Genomic DNA, 14,831 nt, shown 5'->3' with positions numbered 1-14,831 from the left:
CTCCAAAATGCCAATGATGCACCAGATACTGTGATGGTAGGACAACCTCAAGACATCACAAGAGCTCAGCGCCCAGCAGAAGCAGAGGGGAGGGCTCTCTTTCTTCCTCTGCCTGGGCTCTTAAATTTACATCGTCCTTGGATGGAAAATGGATGAGCTGCCAACTGCAGACCCACCCAGGAATTCTTCAGATGGCTGGACTGCAAGGGTAGTGTTTCCAGCTCATTCCATAGAAAGGAATTTAAATGGGGGAACAAGGATCGTTGGAGTGGACTCACTGCTGGGCTGACACTGACCAGCTGTCTCTTTCTCTATGTTCTTCGGTGAGACTCCCCAAAGGAGCAAATGCACTGCCTCTCATGGCCACATGGACTGGGAATCTCTGGAGCCATTGATTTCTATGCCATGAAATGGAAAAGTCCTGCATATCAACCCTGACTCTGATATGGTACCGAGCCGTTACCTGACCATTCTCTTCCCTCTGGGTTTGTTAAGCTTTGCGGAGAGCCCTGCTTTTTTCAGTCTCTTTGTCCCTTTCTCGCCTAGGGTGGCCTGCCCTTGCATTAGTCAATTCTACTGTGCTAAGCTAGAGCAAGTTGAAGTCTTACTTATATCCCAGACATGCTTTATTTCAAGGTTATTCACAGAAACTTTTCTGTGTTTTGAGGTGTAGATTGTAGACAGTGGCAGGATAAACCTTAAACTTTCAGGTATGTAAGCCATTACATAGCTCAAGGTATCTCACTCTGGAAGGGGTCTTGTGTCTGCTTCAATCACAACCAATCGCACCAAGTCCTGCTAGAGCTGTGCACTCTGGTTTGTGCTCCCGCCATCGGATCTCTTCCTAAAGCAATCCTGTTTTACAAATGAAAATCCCAACAAGTAGGTTGTTGCTTTGTTCTGGTCTACACTGCATGCTACCTCAGTGCAGTATGTACACAGTTACTATGATAGGGAGCATCATGGCCCGAGATTCAAAATACCAATGTGTAACCCTGAGTTAGCGTTAACTGGGTATTTAAAGACATTTAACGGCTACTGAATCTTAAATGTCTCTACAGGGGCTGGAAAGATGGCTCAGCAGTTAACTGACTGCTTCTTCAGAGGACCTGAGTTCAATTCCCAGTAACCACATGGTAACTCCCAACTAAGGGATGGACTGTACTGGTTCACTGCAGCTGACTGAGTGATTTAACAGAAAATATTTGTTTTCTTAAGGTTCTAGAGACTGGCAATCAAAGACTGGGGTATCAAGAATTGGTTGCTTCTGAGGCCAGGGATGGACAATTGTGCTTCTACTTGTTTTCCTGTGTCCTAATTTCCTACACTTTTAAGGAGACCAGTCGTATTGCTTTAAGGAAGAGCAAACCTAACAGCTTCATTTAAACTTAATTACCCCCTTAAAGCCTTACTCTCCAGCTGGGTGGTTGAGGTGCACTCCTTTAGTCCCAGTACTTGGGAGGCAAGCAAGTGGATGGATCTCAGTCCAAGGCCAGTCTGGTCCTTGCAGCAAGTTCCAGGACAACCAGGATTACAGAGGAACCCTGCCTCAAAAAGCAAAGCCTTTCTACATTCAGTCACATTCTGAAGCATCTGGACTTGAATATATAAACAGTAAATGACATGGTTTGGCCTATAACAAGTACAGGTGTTCTTTCATGGTGACACTGAGTACTTACATTAGGCTTCCTGTAAGCACCAAGGTGTTAAAAACCAGAAGGTAAGTCTTTATCACCTGCACATAAACTTAACTTGTGTTTTGGAAGAAGCTTATTTATAGCATCTGTGGATTCACTGGAAAGGTTCAAGTTGAAAATGTGATAGCCAAGCCCAGATATCAGGGAAGTTTGATTCAGAAACAAAGCCAAGATCCATCACTCAGCAGGCATTGTCTTCTTTCTTGGAGACAGGGTCTTATTAGGTAGCCTGGCTGGCCCAAACACTGTTAGATCAGCCTGGCCTCAAACTCAAAGCAGCACCTGCCTCTGCCTCCTGAGTGCTGGGACTAATAGTGCGTACACCACACCCAGCCTGACAACATTCCCTGGAATAGCTGCTGACACCCTAAGAGCTGGTTGCATGGAACAGATGATCCAGGTGTGGACTCAGGTCATGGATATCAGTCAGAAACCCAGGTCTCTGCATACCACTCTGACTCAAGAGGCCAGTTCCTGACCTGTGAATCTTTGTTTTAACAAGCACTTATCTGCCGCCCACTTCAGTCTGTGGCCCCTGCCCCTACAATGGTGTGCTAGGCAACCATTCTTCACAGAAACAAAGCCATGCTTGTCCAAATTGCTAGACTGACATCTTTTATTTCATACATTGTGTAATCTGGTACATAAAAAGTACCAGATTATAGTCATGATAAATATTTTCATTTCCATTTGGTCTACCAAACCAAATCACTTAGCTATTAAAATAAAAAGGTGGGGACTGAACCAACAGTTATGTGCAAACAGTAAGTTTTCTCTTCCAGCCCTCAAAGCAGCAGCTGCTGTGGGAATGATGCAGACCTGATGGTGACACTCCTTTTCAAAGAAGCTGAGCTTCCACTCTCAAGTATAAAGATGACATGGACGCCTATACTGACTATGAGCACACGAGCATACAAGTTGAAACAATGAGAGCATTATGGAAGTGACACTCTTTCCTGTAGAATTTGGCCCCACATGCCTGAGCAAGCAGACACTGGCGAGGCAGCAACGCTATTCCAAGAGTGCCGTGCCTCCAGATGTGCATTCGTGTGCCTCTCTGATGGTTCTGGGTGCCTGTTCTCCACTGGTTCTGCCTGCGCTGATCCTTTGGACTCATGGTAGCTCCGTGGCAGACTGGGCTGGATGAGCCCCAGGGTAACATCTCATGTAGAATGATGCTCTCAGGGTATGCAGTCCACGCTGTATATTACATAGTACAGAGGTTCCTCTGGGAGACAAAGCTTCCTCGCCAGCAAGACAATCCTGCATCAGGTGACGTGGCTCTGGCTACCTCTTCTTCATGTGTGACCTCATGTGTGCGGCTATTGAGCCAGCTATTTCTGCCTTCTTCTTGTTTTGTCCAAAATAATCAAGAAATTCTCCATCTGGTCCAATCAAGTACATTATTATTGTATGATCCACCTGTAAAGTGGAGAGGGAGAGGAATGTGTGAACAAAGATTACAATCGTATTTTACTGAGTTGAAAAATGTTGCAGGATAAGAAAGTTAGCATCAGTACTTAAGTTACCACAGCAGTACCCAGTCACTAATGCACAGTCTGCCAACTGGGCCTGCACCAAGTCCAGTGCACGCACAGCCATGCTCTAGAAATGGCTGCTGCTGTGGTTCAGCTTGGGATTCTTTTGGTACCATTCTTCACATACTCACCCGTACAGTATCCAAGAGAAGAATTCACCTTCAACTAGCCTTCGTAAGTAGCCTATGCTGTGAACAGCAACATTATTTTGAAACACTTTCCATTTCTGACTGGGAGTCTCTCATCTGACCTCCTCCACCCATATGGAGTTGTCATACAGGAGTCGAAGCAATGGTCAGTGAGGGACTAGGTGCCCACCCTCATGTTTAAGGAACTGCCTAAACTCTGCTTGCCACACTTTATGAGAAGCCAGAAAACCAACCATCAGCTATTCATGTGATACAAACCCTAGTAGTGATTAAATTCGGTATTTGTGATCCTAACAAAAACTGTAACATGTTTTTCTCCCCTGGGAAATTTGCATTTGCTATTCTGAGCTTGCTCTCTGAAGCAAACTGCTTGGAAACTCCCCACCAGCCACAAATGCTACTCTCTAGGAGCCTCTTCAACTCATCACCAATTTTCCCATTAACTTCCTCTTAAAATGTCTCAGTTTCAGTATAAGTTCAGACTAGCCATCACTCTGGATATTCATTCTGTGATATTTTAAGAGTGGATCTGCCATCCTAAGTCCTGGAATTTGTGGGAGGCTTGTTTGGCAAGACAGAAAGATAGGTATGCCATCACGCCTACCAAAGAGGAAACACCCCTGAATATACCCCAACCCACATTATAAGGCGGTGAGGCTGTCACCTTTTTATACACACACATTCATAAGGAGAGAGCAAATGGAAAGAGCCACTCTCCTGCCATCAGGAAAGAATGCCACCAAGAGCTCAGACAGCTGGTGACTTCATGTGGAGAATTTACTGTAGGAGCCAGGCAGGGCCTGGAATTTCTCCTCACACTTGATAAAATCAGAACTAAAACTCTGGCTTCCCCCTCAAGCCTTTCTCTGTAGCATATGCCCTCTTTCCTTCACCAAAAATTTTTTGATGATTTCACACACACACAAAATAGGTTCCCCTTTCCCTTTTATTCTAGTCACTTTCCTCTTTAAAGGACAGAACTGGAGGATGTGGGACTTACTTCTGAGGGTTCTTAATATAAATTACCAACTAGTATGTAGTAAAAGACATTCTCTGCCCTTGCCAAACTTCTCTGTGCTCACTTTTCACTATTCACATGGTTATCACTGGGACAATCAACACTTGTTCTAACAGATAATTCTACAGGCACTGTTACTCACTGAGCCATCTCCAAGCCCCTCCCTTATCATTTCATCCTAAGGCAGGTGTTCTCTATAAAATACAAACACGCTGGATAGGGAAGTTACATACACCACTAAATGCCTGATCTAACATTAAGATTTAGCATCTGTCTAGTTTCAAAGTACGTATTCTTTTCTTATCACCATGTTGCCACTATTTCCAATTCAACTACAGAGGTGGCAACTCATGTTTCTTAAATACACATTTTAGCTGCCTAAAAAGGTATTGTGCATACTCATCTTCTAGACTCTCAAAGCGCCTTTGTTCTTCTCCCACGGAACCACTGGCACTGGTTCCTAATGGATTCTCAGAGAAATTCTCTGTGTTATCTATGCATTATACCCAGTCCTATCTACTACTGTCACACAACTAACACTTTATGGCACTCCCTTGTCAGGCAACACAAGACAACAATGTTCTACATGAGGACAGAAAAAGTAACTCTTCAAAAAGGTTGCTTGGGTTTCAGTCCTTAGTTTTTACCAATTATGACACCTGTAAGCTAATTTCCACACAGCCGGTTAACGTCACATACATTGTCTTCCAAAGAGGACTTAACAGACTCATTCCCATTAACTCTGCACAGAGACGAGACACCTGTCATCTTAAGTTCACTCCAACTGCACACTCCCCATCTTTCCTAGACTGGCAACAGTATTTTTAAACTTTCCAGTCACAGCTAAACTTAACAGGGTTAAAAAGAGGTTTATCATTAAACAATCCACATTTTTGTTATGAATTTGATGTTCTTCATTTAGATTTAGCTCTCCCCAAACTACTTTCTAGCTAATGTTTATATATAATAATGGGTTCTTATGCATGCAACTATGTGTATAATAACATGCAAATTTAGCTTTACATGTTTGTTAACTGGATGCTCAATTTGTATATAATGTCAAAAGATGGTACTTTTATCACTTTTGTCTGAGATTAGGAAAATATCGTCCCATTATACCTCGAGGTTAATCTTTAAGCGCTTCCCTCTTACCAGTCCTTAAATCCTAACAGATATTTCCATCTATCCACGGCCTCAAGACATAAGGAGTCACTAAAGGAAAACTCTAAGCTGTAGTTTCTCCCTGTGTGCTGATTTAGCAAATGCACAGCAATGAGCCAGCGCAGTCTTAGGGCAGCAGAACAATTTCTGGGGACAAAAACATGTGGGTCTAGGATGCCTCCTAGAAGGTCAAGGAAGCCTCCATAAGATTTATGTATCTGTACTTTAACCTTTAAGACAAAGATACCAACTATATTTCAGATTAACTGCATCACAAGTACAAATTTCAAGGCCTAACACGTGCTTGGTTTGGTAATGTACTCGCTGGCCTGTGCATGCTGGTGACAAGGAAATGGTAACTCTTACTACACCGAGGGCAACCAACTGAGGTAAACTATGCAATGAAGGATTAAACTAGCAAACTGGGAAGGGTAGTTGACAGTACTGCGGGACCACATGGGCTAGCAGCTTCGCCCCATTCCTGTAGTAAGAAGAGATTTGGTTTCAGTAAAATACTTGTGATTTGAATGGAATGTTTTACTTTTATAATGAGGCAAGGGTCTCACTATGTGGCATTAGCTGACCTCAAACTCAGCGTGCCTCCATTTGTAACTAAAATGTTACAAATAAAACCAGCCATCTGGTTATCTGCAAACTTTCTTTTATACTTCAGAACAGGACTGTTACAGAATTTAAAAAGCTTGTTTATGGCAGGATGAGTAGACCCTCCCATCCCCTCTGGCACCCTCCAAAGGCCCACTTCCCTTTGGGTCTCCTCTTTCGGCACTTTTGCACTTTTCTACTTCTTCTCACACTTGCAGATGCAGCAAGACAAAGCCACAGAAGAGCCTAACTACTTCTCTCAAACAAGGCTTTAGGAAAAAAATAATTCATTTTTCTTCTGCCCCTTTCTTCCATGAATCCCAAGTTTTCCCAATGCTATGAGGCACCAGGTCTGGAAAATACAGTACCGTGTTGAGTTTAAGGTACTGTGGTCAAGAGCCCATTTTAATTTTGGCCATAGGGTGTACAAGGACTACAGAGTGACGAAGGAATGGTCTACTGTCCCAGTGCTCTCTGTAAAAGTACAAGCATTCGAATCGCCTGAATCCAGGAAAAAGCCAAGTCTGGGCACACATGCCTGTATGTGCAGTACAGGGAAGCAGAGACAGGCAGGTGCTGGAGCTCTTTTATCAGCCAACATGTACGTACACATGCTGGAGAAAGAAAAGGCACAAACTGCAGCGGGCATGGAGAAAACAAACATTCTGCATATCGCTGTAGAGACCGGCTACAAAAGCTGGTAAATCCACGTCTTAGTGTCCTACTCATCCCCCTACCAGTTTTATAGCTAGTTGTAAGGAAATCTTTTATGATGAATCATTTTATTTAACTGACATTACAGAAAACTCAAAGTATGACAACAGAAAAAAGATCTATACTATTGTACGGTGGTTCTCAACCTTCCTAAGGTTGTGACCCTCTGATACAGTTCCTCATGTTGTAGTGACCCCAACCAGTTTTGTTGCTACTTCATAACTCTAATTCTGCTACTCTTATGAATCATAATGTAAACTTTGCAGTTTTCAATCATCTTAGGTGGCCCCTGTGAAAGAGTTGGTCAACCCCGAGAGGAGCAGCAGCCCACAGGCTGAGAACTGTTGCTATGGTACCACATCAATCCTGAACGTGCTCAGAAACAAACACCTGGGTGGAGAAGAGTCACCACTGCACACACCACGAAACCACCAACCAGAAACAGGCCCAGGTGCTCAGGACCTCCCAGACAATGATGACCCACAAGCAAACAGATCCTTGCCAGTAAAGCTTGCAGACTTGTGTTATTGTCTCTCTTGCTTTTCAATGAAGTATCATTCCCTAAGGCTTACAACTGCTTGTCAAAAGAAGCACTTTTTCCCTTTCATCAAAGACACAGGGAGAAACAACAGGATGCTCATAAACTGAAAGTGAAGTAGAATGGACACCACGTAATTTGTATATATAACTAGGGAAGTCAAATAGATTATGAGAATAAATATAAATTAAACAATAAGCAGCCATCTTTCAAATATATGTGCCTACTCGATTTTCACATTATTCACAACTCTCAAGGAATTTACAATGGCTTCGGTTTTCTTCTTCTTTTTTTTTTTTTTTTTTTTTTTTTTTCATGTGTTTGAGTGCTTGCCTACTGCCTGTCCATGAACCACATTTGTGTCTGGTGCCTATAGAGTCCACACAGGACATCGGATTCCCTGGAACTGGAGTTACAGTCGATTGTGAGCCACAAGGTGGGTGCTGGGAACTGAACTTGAATTCTCTGGGAGAGCAGCAAGTGCCCTTAATCACTGAGCCATCTCTTCAGCCTTTCAGCTTTTCCTTTATCTCAGAGGCCAGACAGGCATGTAAAACTTGTGAGAACCAGGATCCCGTGCCAGGCCGGGCTTTCAGAGCTGAGCATTTACTTACTATGTAGTCCTCATCCTCATCCTTAGGGCCAGGACTGTAATACACCCTGTATGCTCTGGCTACTCCATCAATCTCTTCCTTTGTGCCAGTCAAACCAACCAATTTGGGAGAAAATTCTAAATATAAAAACAAGACAGTGAGACTAAGACAAGAGACATAATAGACTTTACTCAAAACCAAAACGACAAAAAGCATGCACAAATGAAAGTCCTAACGCCACTAGAAAGCAGCTTTGAGGCCACTTTGTGCCTGAGTCTCCGTTTTCCTGCATGCCCATGACATATGATGGATCTTCTTGTGACTATTACAAGGATCTAAAGGAAATGTATTCTAGTTATTTAAATCATGTTGTAAGCTGGTTTAGTTATAAACATATGAAGGTTTTTCACTGTATCATATGGAAAGAAAGTTAGCTCAGTGGAGTGAGAGGTTTGGGAGAACTCAGCTGGAATGGGCTGTCTCCATGTTTGCCTCCTCTCAAGGCACAGGGATCTACATGGAAGAGACTATGGAAAGACTGTAAGAGACGGGATGGGTGTCTCCTGAAGACAACAGGACTGCGACAGCACGCACAGGGCCCGTCTGAATCTGAGCAATGAGAAGGGGAAGTGCATACAGCATCCCACCCCTAGCCAAGAGGCTGGGAAAATGAAAAGCAGCTCTCTCCTGTGATAATGTGTTAATGGGAACGCCAACCACACTGCAGTGTAGGTCACAGCCTGGGAGTTGGCAGTCAACACAAAACGTACTCTTCCTTCCTTTTGAGCTTTGCTTCATTGTTTTCGTATTTTCTGTCTTCTTGGTATTTTGTTTGACCTTCTGTTGTTTTTTAAAAATGTATTCTGTTTTGTTTTGGAGGTGGGAGGAAGAACACAAAGGTGGATGGGTAGGGAAGATTTAAGAGGAGTGGGTGGAGGGAACAGGATTAAAACATACTGTATGAAAAAAATTATTTTTCCTGAGATTTTTGAGACAGGGTCTCTCTATGCAGCCCTGGCTATCTTAAAACTGTGTAGACCTGGCTGGCCTAGAACTCATAGCTCCTAGTGCTGAGATTAAAGGTGTGTACACTGTCCTTGGTTAAAAAAAATTAACAATAAAAACAATAACAACAAAACAAACAAGAACAAAAGATGGCTCAAAGGGTGCCTGTAAGAAAATTCATGCTATGATAAAAACAAAACAAAACAAAAACCCAAAAAACAAACAAACAAACAAACAAACAAACAAACAAACAAAAAAACCCAAGGTCTACAAACATTCTCAGTCATAGAATGTATGTTGCTGTTATGTTTTTTGGAATTTATAATCTTGAAAGGAGTCTCTTAAAATGGCAAAAAAATTAAGCAGAAATGGTACACATAATCCCCATAGTCTGGAGACAGAGGCAAGTGGGTACCAGGTATACAATGAGTTCCAGGATAACCAATAGTGCAGTTAAACCCAGCCTCAAGAAATATGTAAGAAATAAACAAATAAAAACATAAAGTCTTGTTTATGCTCCAAAATCCATCTTTAATCTCCCGTTCAGATGCACCTGAAATATGTTTCCCCATTCTAACCAAAAGGAGAGTAAGACACAGAGTGAGAAGCAACACTCCTTACTCTCCACTTAACTTAGGTAATACACGAAGCTCAAGTTCCGATCCTCCCTGTGATAAAAGTAAAGACCGGAGCACCAAGAATGGGGAAACCTGTTTCTCGTGTGTCAAGAAATTGAAGCTGTAACTGAGCTTCACTGATTTATCTGCCTGCAAAACAACTGACAATACCACCCGTCTACTTTAGGAAGCACTGTTAAGTCTCAGATGGTTTGCTACCACAAACTACTAAGAAGTGAGCACGTGGAAATTATCAGTAAAACGTACCTTTCACATAAGTCGCGATGGCTTCTTTTGTGTCCCTTTCTGGGTCAATGGTGATGAAAAGTGGAGTTAAATTTGGCAGGGATGGAATACTGTCTGAAAGAAAGGTCCAATTAGTCAATAGTCACCATAAGAGAAAGACAGAGACCCAGCAATATGCGGAGAAAGTTGTTCTACAGCAAAGCATCAGGGCGACACAGAAGACACATTAGATTATCTGGAGAGGAGGAGGAGGAGAGTTTCTGTCTGTGGGGGAGCCAGATAGATGTCCTATCACACACTCTGACACAGAGATGTGTTGCTCCAGATCACTTCTCAAAGTCACCCTACTTCCTAATGCACTCCAGTCTCTGTAGTTTTCCCTACCCATCAAAGGCAAGGTACAATATCAATAAAACTGAATACAGCAAAACGACCTAAAGAGGTAAGCTTCCTTCAGACTGCTTTCAATTGACACTAATAAAATTTTACTGAGCACTCCAGATTTCATAATCTTACCTTCAGTGTCAGTGGGGAAACAGTGAGAACGCTTCAGTAAAATGAGATGGAAGCGTGATGCCATTTTTAAATGACCTAACACTTGGCACCCTAGCAAGGGCCTAGAATCAAAACAAGCTGAACGTGGGAACTTTATGCTCTTTTTTTTTTTTTGGAGCTGGGGACCGAACCCAGGGCCTTGAGCTTGCTAGGCAAATGCTCTACCACTGAGCTAAATCCCCAACCCCGAACTTTATGCTATTATAGAGCAAATAATTACAATACTCTACGGAATGTGAAACCAGTACTAGTAACCAACAGTGCAGATCGTGATTGGTCTCTTACCTATTTCCTCCACAACTTCAATCATTTTTTCCAGTTCTTCTGGACAGATATCAGGGCAATGAGTGAAGCCAAAATAAATCAATACCCATTGACCCAGGTAGTCCTTGTCAGTTTTGGGCTCTCCATTGTGAGTTGTGAGGGAAAATGGTCCCCCTAGTAAAGGCTTCCCAATGCTGCGATGCCGCTGTTTCTCCAGCTCTAAGAGAGATGCACCAACGAGACAGGTCATTGTAACCAGAGTCGCTGAAATATCTGACATAGTATAAACATAGTTAGCATAATATTAGAAACAATATGTATGGGGGGCATAAAATACGGAAGAAATTTCAGAAAAATAATCCTAAAATAAGAAAATTGAATGCTACCACACATTCGAGCACGGTAACTAAGTGGTAAAAAGTGTTCACCCAGAACAATCCAGTCCTGAGCTGTTCAGTGTGAGGGTGAGAGAGCCTTGAGGCTGAGTGTGCTAGAGGCAGCTTCATGAGGAAAGGCAGTAGCAACGGAACCTTAGTTTTATAAAGATTAATTAAACAGAGATAAGAGTGTTATTAATGGAAAGGAAGCCAGAACTGTGGACAGGAGAGAACAGGAATGGTCTCTGCAGTGCTGAGACTACAGGGGGTTCTGGTGAGAAACACAGAAATAAGCTGAGACGAAGCTCAAGCAGAGCCAGTGGTAGAAGGAAAACCAAAGGCTACCGAAACCAACAACAAACGCTTCCTGTGCCAACGACAAACTCGTCTGGTTTCAGTTCTGATGATGTGATACAATACTCTGTCAAAAAGAAACTTAGATGAGAAAGGGTTTATTTTACAATTCCTGGTAATAGCCATCTGTGAGGAAGTCACAGCGGAAGGAGCTTGCAGCATCAATCTCATCACGCCTGCAGTCTAGAGGAGAAATAACCCATCCATGCACAACCTCTAGTACGCTTTCTCTACTCTTGTAAAGTACAGGACCCAAACCAGGAAGTAGGGCTGCCTGCCACTTTCAGGCTGGTTCTTCCCACATCAATTGGGGCAATCAAGAGAATCCCCAAAGTCACATACATCCACAGGCCAGCCCGATAAGACATACCTCACTGAGACAATTCCCAGGTGACCCTGGGTTGTGTCAAGTTAACAATTAAAACAAAGAAACAAACTATTGTAAGCCCCCGAGAGATGCTTTGAGTATTAGAAGAGAACAGATCACAATCTAGCAAGTGAATAAATGCAGAGTGATGAGAACAGTACACACAAGCACAATGATAAAACATACACGTCATAGGAGAAGGCTGGAGATGCCTTAGATGATCCAACATCATCAATGATGGGACAAGAAAAAAATCATGATGCACCCAACTACATGCAGGATCATTTCTGTGACGACCCTGTCAGAGGCTGCGGGGCCTCAACAAAAGCCCGAGAGAAGATGAGATGGTATAGGCTAAAGAACAATTTACTAAATAACTGGCCTGTGGTTTTCAAAGTTGTCAAGGTCAGCCAAGTCAGGTAAAGCCTGGGAAACGTGTAACCTGCAGAAGCTGAACAGGCAATCGGGAACAAGGAGTGGGTCTCAACTGCTGTTTATTGCAAAGGCAATACAGTGTCAACCTCAACTAAACCTGAGACTGTCTCAGACAGAATGATGGGTCCATAAGGGTTAGTTTTCTAAATGTCGATGGCTCTGATTATGTTGAAGGAACCACACAATGCATGGGGCACCATGTCAGCAAACAAACAAATAATTCTGGAACCCTCTGGGTTGGTCTCATAGAAACTTCTAACTAAAACAAATGTATTAGACGTGACTTCAAAGCAAAAGCAGCTTCCATTTCGAATAATCTGTCACTACCTTAACTTTTTAACATTTGAAAACACATTTCCTTGGGTACGGCTTGGGAATAAACTGAATGCCTGTTAAAATATGAAAATTAGAAGCTGGAGAAATGACGTGGCAGTTACAAGCACTTGTTCTTGCACAGTAGTACCTGGTTCAATTCCTAATACCAATGGCAGCTCACAAACACCTATAACTCCAGTTTCAGAAAATCTAAATGCTCTCTTCTGACCTCCACATGCACAGGCACTCACATAATTCACATACATGCACACAGACAAAACGCACATATAAAAGAAATAACTCTAAACAAATATGAAAATGATATCAATAAAGTACTCTGCTCTGCTAAAAGGTGATCTCTATCATAGCAATATAGTTTATATTGCTAAGTTCTAGTGCCTGTGCATTCTCATTCCCATATTCTAACATTCCTCTTATTTAATGGCATCAAGAGACGCTGAATAACTGATTCAAACATTTATCTTAATTTTTTGAAACAAATCTTAAAAGTCCTTAGAATAACCACTAAAACCTAAATTTTTTAAAGTGCCCTCAACATTTTACGATGGTATTTCACAGCAGTTCCTGGCTTTCCCTCCATCACAGCTAGCCTGGTCTTGCCCAATGCTGCCACCCCAACTCTTTTGCTTTACATGCCTGACCCCTAGGAAATCTTCTGATACCATGATCAAGACTTCTTCAGGCCCTCACAGACTCCTGTACTGCCCTCTGGCCTGGAAAACAGCATCTAGTGAAATCCTTGAATTATTTTAAAACCAAAGGTTTAAGAACAGGGTTGGCTTATAGCCAAGTAGATAGAAGTGCTTGATATAAAAGTCTGATTACCCAAGCTCAATCCCAGGAACTCACCATGGAAGAATATGTTAGAACTAACTCCCAAAAGTTCTCTGGCCTCCACTGTGGCGTGCACACATCTGCACGCACATACACTAATAAAAAAATATCCCAAAGGGTAACCACTTACTTTCTATCTTCTCTTTCTTGAAGTACTTCATTCCAGCCAATAAAGATCCTCCAATGGCAAAAGTGAGTGCTAAAGACTTCCAAGAAACAGGCTACTGGGGCAGAGATTAAAACAATAAAACAAGTAAGACGCAAACACTTAACCATGCTGTAGTTATTACTTTGGTTTCATAGCAAGTACATACACAAACCACTGTTACATACACCATATGCTTCAGGTTACTTTGGGATAAATCATGTAAGGTTTTGAGAATACAGTTATAGCTACTAAAAGCACTCTTTCCCAAGAAAAAGTTACCCACGCTAATTTACAAACCAATTAAGGGCTGGAGATGAAGTTCACCTAATTGGTAGAGTGCTAGACTGTCAAGTACCAAGGTCCTGGGTTTCATGCCAAACACCGAATAAAAGTGGTTGTGGTGATGCACACCTGTAATCTTGGCACCCTGTGCGGGGGGTCAAGCTCGAAGTCATTCTTGGCTACATATCAAGTTCTAAGCCAACCTAATATATAAGACACCTGGTCTCAACAAACAAAAAAAGTAATCGATTACCGATACTGAGAATAAAAATGAAATAAATAAATCTGGGAAGGTGACCTAACTGGCTTCCAAAATGTCAGCACATCAAAAGAAAGCTAAAAGTGAGGCTTCCTAAAAACTAACGTTGAGTTATTTCTCTATACTCTTTAAAGTCCAGAACTGTTTTGTTTTGTTTTGTTTTTTTAACAAAAGCCCGAGTTGTAACCGCTCGGGGTGAGGAGTAGGTTCTCAAGCTCTGTAAAAGGCTGGGACCAGGAAACAGTTCTGTCAAGACTGGAACTATCGCTGACCAGGAAGCAAGACCCTTTCACGCCAGGGAGTTCCTGAGGTGTGACCTTGCAGGATGCAGAGATGGAAAGCTGCAGAGAGCGCCGAGCCCCGAAGGTTCCATGCAGATACTCACCCCAGGCTTCGGGCGGTGAGACCCCGCTTGACTGCCCTTGGGCTCCGGCCCGGCCCCCGGCGGTGGCGGCCCGGCGCTGAAGTTTCGGCTCCCCAGGGAGCAGCGCGCCTCCTCCGGTCTCGGCCTCTCCGCCATACCCCTGAGCCCATGGCCGCGAGGGAACAGATGCCAAAGCTGGCGACACTGTGAACGCACCACCACTAACCGAACAAGAGCCGCCATGAGTTTAGGAGACCTCGCCTCCTTAGGGCCGCCTCTCCATTTCCACTCGAGCTTCCGCTTCCGCCGGAAGTCAGGAGAGGCCGCTCTTTCCTCTGGGCTCGGTGGTGACTCTATTTGCCCTCTGGTTGTGGAGG

General features: G+C 43.0%; 1 protein-coding gene across 1 annotated transcript; it reads right to left on the bottom strand.

The window, feature by feature from the left end:
• Positions 1 to 2,289: 2,289 nt before the first annotated feature.
• LOC116908886 (protein SCO1 homolog, mitochondrial) lies at positions 2,290 to 14,757 on the bottom strand. The gene is made up of 6 exons (XM_032912332.1): positions 14,476 to 14,757; positions 13,532 to 13,622; positions 10,720 to 10,917; positions 9,901 to 9,993; positions 8,033 to 8,148; positions 2,290 to 3,119 (listed from the first exon to the last, which is right to left on the bottom strand). The coding sequence occupies exons 1-6, from the start codon at positions 14,695 to 14,697 to the stop codon at positions 2,985 to 2,987; spliced, it is 855 nt and encodes a 284-aa protein (XP_032768223.1). The 5' UTR covers positions 14,698 to 14,757; the 3' UTR covers positions 2,290 to 2,984.
• Between the last annotated feature and the right edge of the window lie 74 nt (positions 14,758 to 14,831).

The sequence above is a fragment of the Rattus rattus genome, chromosome 9, assembly GCF_011064425.1.
Source record: "Rattus rattus isolate New Zealand chromosome 9, Rrattus_CSIRO_v1, whole genome shotgun sequence".
NCBI lineage: Eukaryota > Metazoa > Chordata > Mammalia > Rodentia > Muridae > Rattus > Rattus rattus.
Note: the sequence above shows the minus strand (reverse complement) of the source record. Positions and strands in the feature narration are given on the sequence as shown.

Coding starts and splice junctions, on each gene's coding strand:
- LOC116908886 (XM_032912332.1), bottom strand. CDS start 14,697: ATGGCGGCTCTTGTTCGGTTAGTGGTGGTGCGTTCACAGTGTCGCCAG. Junction 10,918..13,531: donor CAAGAAAGAGAAGATAGAAA/GTAAGTGGTTAC, acceptor CATCTCTCTTAG/AGCTGGAGAAACAGCGGCAT. Junction 9,994..10,719: donor TGAAGTTGTGGAGGAAATAG/GTAAGAGACCAA, acceptor CCTTTCTTTCAG/ACAGTATTCCATCCCTGCCA.